The 6,508-nt window shown below is 35.0% G+C and overlaps 1 protein-coding gene across 1 annotated transcript; it reads left to right on the forward strand.

Annotated features, from left to right (window-relative positions):
• The first annotated feature begins 517 nt into the window (after positions 1 to 517).
• On the forward strand, positions 518 to 5,123 carry LOC308686251 (uncharacterized protein). Its single transcript, XM_081394624.1, has 4 exons — positions 518 to 586; positions 955 to 1,040; positions 4,077 to 4,099; positions 4,403 to 5,123. Exons 1-4 carry the CDS (start codon positions 526 to 528, stop codon positions 4,614 to 4,616), a joined length of 384 nt encoding a protein of 127 aa, XP_081250750.1. The 5' UTR covers positions 518 to 525; the 3' UTR covers positions 4,617 to 5,123.
• Positions 5,124 to 6,508: the final 1,385 nt, after the last annotated feature.

Raw genomic sequence — 6,508 nt, forward strand, 5'->3', positions numbered from 1 at the left:
CATATGATTATTCATACACGTGATAACGTTTAACGGTACAAGACACATTACATTAATAAAAATCAAGTTGTTGCCTATCCTTGCCTTGTTTTTGAATACATACATCAAATAGTGTTAAATACATTTCAGAGAAAGTTTTTCTCAATCTTTTCCACTGGCCGTATTGTATTTTTAATTGATATTTTTAATGGAAACAGATAGGCCTTGGGCATTATTTGCACGAAACTATTTTCTCAGACAATCTGGTATTATCATGATAAGCAGTTTTCTCTGTGGTTAAAACATTAAAACACAGCATGCCAGAGGAAAAGTGTTCAAAAACATTGCATCCACAACAAATATTTCTATTGACTGAATTTGAATATAAAAATGTTGTAACTTCTGAGTAATGATTTCATGTTTAAGTGCAACTGCATTAATATGAATGGCATATTTAATCTAAATGTATATATTAGAAGTAAAACATAGTTTAAATCATTATTTTATTTATTTAAACTGTTATTTGCGTCAGTTTCAAACGGCCCAATGCGCTCGCTGGCGCGGACATTTAAGAAGGGATGGATATTTGCTTCAAGTGACAAGCTTGGTGAGTGAAATTATATTTGTATTATTTTTCTGTATGTTAAATTTTCTTTTGATTTTCTGTCTAAAAGTGACCAAAAAGACAATTAACTCCAGCTCACCATCGGTGTCGCCAATTCCCTTTGTCTCCAGAATGTGCGTACGCACGGCTCAATGTTTGCTTAAAGGTGCGCATATTCTCCCGTCAAGTTTGTTTTTTATAGATCACAACCTTTGCGTGGGAACTGGCGTACGTACGTTTCCAGCCCCGTTTTGTGCGTACGCACGCTTTATAAATGAGACCCCTGGTGAATAAATGGTCAGTTATGTTAATGTAATAAAGTAAAAGTTATGCTATGTATGCAAGGAGGGTAAATGTTTATTCATTCCCAGATCCCAGCCACTGGGGGAGCTGCGACTGTTGGCAGAGAGAACATTTCCGGTTGGTAGGAAGTTATTGTGTTCCCATTTCTCTAACGGTAAGAACGTGCTCTCATGTGTTGTCTATATAATCTTATTAATCAGTATTTATTATTGCTTATTCATAATATATCTAACATAATTTGAAGTATGTGTATATTAGTTGACGTGTATGTTTATTTGTGAGAAATAGGCGTTAGTTGGTGTTTTAATTTAATGAGGTTTGCTCATTGTGGTGTTGTAAAGCTAACGTTAATCTTAACAAAATAGCATGCAAAAGTATTTTAAAATAATCCTATATGTAGTGTGTTGTATAGATGAGGTGTTTTGAAGGTATGATTCGTTTGAAAATATGTTATTCTCGAATCCTGTGGTCGTTGAAGAGAGCATTAACTTTAGTTCAGTACGTGTAGGAATGTGCGTATTTGTACCATTTTGAGAGAGCCTATCATGATTCATAAGAAAACAACACGAAATGCGACAGACTAAAGTGCGTATTGTTCTGTGAGGTAAATATTCCGGTTGTCATTTGTAGTGCGAATGCTTTTTGATCACGTTTAGTGTCCATGTAAACAATATTCAGATTCATTCATCGGAATGAATTCAGATTGTACGAGTTTTGTTCGTAGATGATTAAAATACGTTCACGATCTACTTTTGAAGAAATATATTATCATGCAATAGTAGCACACATTTTATCAGTTTTCTGGCGTTTCCGCCACTGTACAACGCGACGTGCATTGACATCACATGTTAATGCAGAGGTAGAGTTACACTCACGGGACACTGCAATTCACTAAAGGGCATTATTTGCATTTGCATGGTTAAATATTTCATTCGTGTGCTGATGCGCTGTTCATGCGTGTTTCTGAGCGCATTAAACCCGAAGTGTATGTTAGACACTTAAAGCCTGTTAAACAGCGCCTTGGTTAATGGACTAAGTTGTCTTTGTGTCTTATTAAGCCAATACTTGTCAATAAAAGATTTACGTAAACACATTTGGTTTATGACTAAAGTGAAAGCAAGAAAACATTTGAGAGAAAACTGGGTGCGAGTCATGCGTGTATTAGACGCGTCGCGTGCAGGTCTTAAAGTGACAGAGTAGCCTTATAATAAACATGTTTCGGCTTATCATTAAAAGAAAAGTTCACTCAAAAATGATAATTGTGTCATTTTTTACTCATTCTAAATTTGCTCCAAACCTGTATTAATTTCTTTCTTGTGCTGAACACAAAATAAGATATTTTGAATAATGTATCTATCCATAAAGTTGCTGACCTCCATTGAATTGCATAGTAGGGAAAACTATACTAAGGAAGTCAATGGGGACTAGGAGAAAATAACTATTTGCTGTTGACTGAGAACTTTACTAGTAGCTTTAATACGAATCAATCTATAAATACAGTAAAGTCAATTTAGTGTTTTATTTTTGTATTTTAATGTTACTGTTTAACACCTACTGTAGGTGAAAAGTAATAATAATATATAAAGCATTGTTTATTTGAATATTTTGGTGTGTATATGCAATGTGTATCTTTGTTTGTAATTTTTAATAACAAAGAAAATATTGACAACGATTTTTATGTTTGCCACTTTGGCCTAAATGCTTGCAATTATTTTTTTTTGTTACTTTTTGTTACCTTGTAATGTTTTGTTTAAAAAATAGGGAGATTAGTTACTTGCAAAATGGTAAAACCAACATAAAAAGAACTGTGATAAATTTGTTAATTGTGATTTTTTATTTTATTTAAATAATCGTTATATGATATTTTTGCCACATTGGCCACGCTTACGTGCATGTATGTATTATATACTGGTTTGTTATGTTTTAATTTAAGTGTTCATTGGGATCCTGACATTTGTATTGATGTGTTTTGTTTCATTACTGCAACGAAACAGCTGGTTTACAAAATATTATTTGTTATTATTTCTCTACTTCATTCTACTATTAATTCTATACAGACACTATATAGTGTAACAGATACATATGTGTTAGCTTAGCGATGAACAATTAATTGCATTTGTGATATGATGAAATGCATTTTTTTTTAAGTGCAAAGCTGCGATTACAGTCTGGTCCCGTGATGTGCGAGAGTAAACCAGTTTGTATTGCAGATGAAGCATCAACTTGGCACGCTACGCATAACAGTTTGTTTAATTTATGTGATATTGTGTTATAGATTCTCTCCAGCGATTCTATATTGATTAAGATAATTTCAGATTTATGTCTTAGCTTAGTTTTAAAACAGATACATGATGATGCGTGTGCTTTACAAACAACCACATTCTGCTTGTTTCTAATTCCTCTCTGTCACACACACACACACACACGACACCACTCGAACCTTACGAGAAATAATATTTAATGAAGTTTGACGATCTGCGTGATGGCATGCGTAGAAACACGTCTGTGCAAATAAAAGTGTATAGTGTTGCCTCTGTGCTACTTTACGTATTCTAATTATGTAGGCCAGCACTCTTAAATATTATAAATATATGCATTGAGTTGCATTCTGCTCCTATCCTCAATTAAATATTTAAAATTTACTCCATTGGTTTCACATTCAAGGCTTAAGCTAGTCCAAGGGTAAAATGCATGTTTGAGTGATTTTAGACATATCTTAAAATATATATTATATTATCAAAATATATATTATTTAATATCATTGTTTTGTCTCAATATGCACACTAGTAATGTTTTTTCTAGGGCATGTTTATAAAACCTACTTAAATATCATAATTGAACTAAGGCCTAATCCTGGTTTAGGTTAAGCCCTGTCTTTGAAATGATGCCACTGAGATTAATTTGCTTCTAATGTGGAGAATAACTGTGAAATGATTACAATATAAAATCATTAAAAGCTCAAATATTTTTAATAGTGATTATTTGGTGAATGTGTAATGTAGTACATTTTTAATAGATTGAAAAGACTAATTATATATATATTTTTAATGAATTTTATGAGTTTGTCTTTTTAATGAAACAAATACTGATACTCATTGAAATTGATTATTATAATTGATTATCATAATTGGTGACTAATTGTCTATTAATGTTGTGTGAACTGAATTTGAGATTTTTCCTTGTGTTTCAGAAGACTTTCAGAAGTAATCTAAGGTAAGGCCTGGTAAACTATTTTTTATCTATGTGAAAATATAGGTAATACAAGGCATTGTGTAGAAGTTAAATACATGCTTTATTTTACAGTTTACAAGTTAATTGAATCAATTGGTCATTGGTAATTTAGTTATAATGAAAAATTATTTTTGTACCCGTGTATTTTTGTGAATGTAAACACATTTGTAATGTGTTCAGGAGAACGTTTTTGTCAAAAAGGATGTACAAATTAAGGGCACAAATAAATATATATATATATATATATATGTCTGTATATGTCTGTGTGTTTTCATATAATTGCAGATGCCACGTGGAAAGGGTTTCCGTCGGTCCCGGGCGGCAAAGAGGAGGAATGCTGAGCGCGTTCTGCTCACTTCCTCCATGGAGTTGGCTGAGGTTATGCCTCCTCTTGAAAAAAAGGCATCGTTCTCTGGTTCTACTGTCGAGAGCCTGGATTTCCAAAACTTTCCGGCAATTGCCAAAAACTTCCAAATACCTTCCAAAAACCTTCCAATGACTTCCAATAACCTTCCAATGACTTCCAATAACCTTCCAATGACTTCCAATAACCTTTCAATGGGTTCCAATAATTTTTCAATGGTTTACAATAATCCCTCAATGGTTTACAATAACCCCTCAATGGCTTGCAATAATGTTTCAATGGATTCCAATAACCTTCCGATGTGTTCATCTCTTGATGTCGATAACTCTGATTATTTTCCACAGAGAGTCTTACAGGGTTCCTTCCATCAAGCTGATTCCAGATTTGGTTTCAACCGTGGCAGACAGTGTGCAGCAAACAGCATCACAGCAGTCATGATGAGTGTGCTGAAGGATGTGCTGACGTGGACAAGAGATGACCTGGATGCTGTTCTGTTGCATGGAGATGACCTGTACACATCCATGGACTTACAGGGGAAGATCAATGATTCAGCATGGCGTGGTTATGTTGCTGTTCCAGAATTGCCAACTGTGCACACACTCTTCAACACAACATTCTCAATAAAGATGTCAGATTCTCTGAGTGGTGTTTTTGGTAATGATGTGTATGATGGTGCATTGAGAGGTGTGTGCATGTCTATAGAGGATGCACTTCAGAGGGCCCTGTTTCAGTCTGATGCATGTTTGTTGAACATTTATGGCTACATTTGTGCAGTTATAAAGGCAGGGTCAATGTTTGCTGTGGTTGATTCCCATTCACGTGATGATAAAGGTATGGTTAAGTCTAATGCAGGCACAAGCGTAGTAGTTTATTGTGACGACATTTACATGTTGTTTTATCATGTTGATAACCTTGCCACATCACTGAAAGGTCAGGGAGAATCATTTGAAGTGACGGGTGTGACAGCAACAGTAATCGATAAGGCAACGAGTGCTGAGATGCGTTCATGTAGGTCTGGTCAACAAGGCAACGTCGCACAAGTTTCACCTACGAGTGCAGCAGAGCAGAGTAAGTGTGTTGGAGACTCTGGTGAACGAACATGTGCACAGAAACCAGCAACTATGTGCAAATCTGTTAAGACATGTCTGGATTCAAGTAAGAAAGATAAACGGGTGCAGACCACGTCGAAAGTTTCACATGTGAGCAAGTTGCATGACAATGTATTAATGGATGATGTCATTGTTGGACCTACAGTTAATGCCGAGTTAAGTTCCAAACCTTTAACTGTTGAGACAAGGTCATGTAAGTCTGTTAAAAAAAGCGTCACACAAGTTTCACGTACGAGAGCAACAAAGCAGAGTAAGTGTGTCGCAGACACTGGTAAACAAACACGTGTAGACAAACCAGCAACTATGTGCAAATCGGTTGACACCTGTGTGAATTCAAGTAAGAAAAATAGACGTGTACAGACAAAGTCCAAAATTTCACATATAAGCAAGTTACATGATAATTTATTAATGGATGATGATGATATCATTATTGGCCCTACAGTAAATACTGAGTTTAGTTTCAAACCGTTAACATATGCAGATGAGGATGCTCTGTGTGCATGCTTACAGCTGACTAATGAAAGCGTTGTTGTTCAAGCCACAAATGTGTGTTCTTTAGGAGTACCGTGTAAAACAAAGGGCATTAAAGGAGACGGTAATTGCTTGTTTAGATCAATAGCACATGCAGTATGCGGCAATCAAGAGAAACACCTGAAAATCAGGCGTGCAGTTGTTAAACATCTGGAAGATAACAGTTCTAAATTTGTGAAATATTTAAGAGAAGAGGACAGATCAATGAAAGATTATTTGACACAGTCTAAAATGTATTTTTCAGGAACGTGGGGAAGTCATGTGGAATTATTTGGTCTAGCTGATTTTTTAAAAATAAATATAATGACCTTTAATGATGACAGATGGAATGCACACGCCCCTACCGAACAGTCATTTACAGATAATGCAATCTATTTGAAGCACTGC

Source organism: Scardinius erythrophthalmus (genome assembly GCF_964197995.2).
Source record: "Scardinius erythrophthalmus genome assembly, contig: HAP1_SCAFFOLD_56, whole genome shotgun sequence".
NCBI lineage: Eukaryota > Metazoa > Chordata > Actinopteri > Cypriniformes > Leuciscidae > Scardinius > Scardinius erythrophthalmus.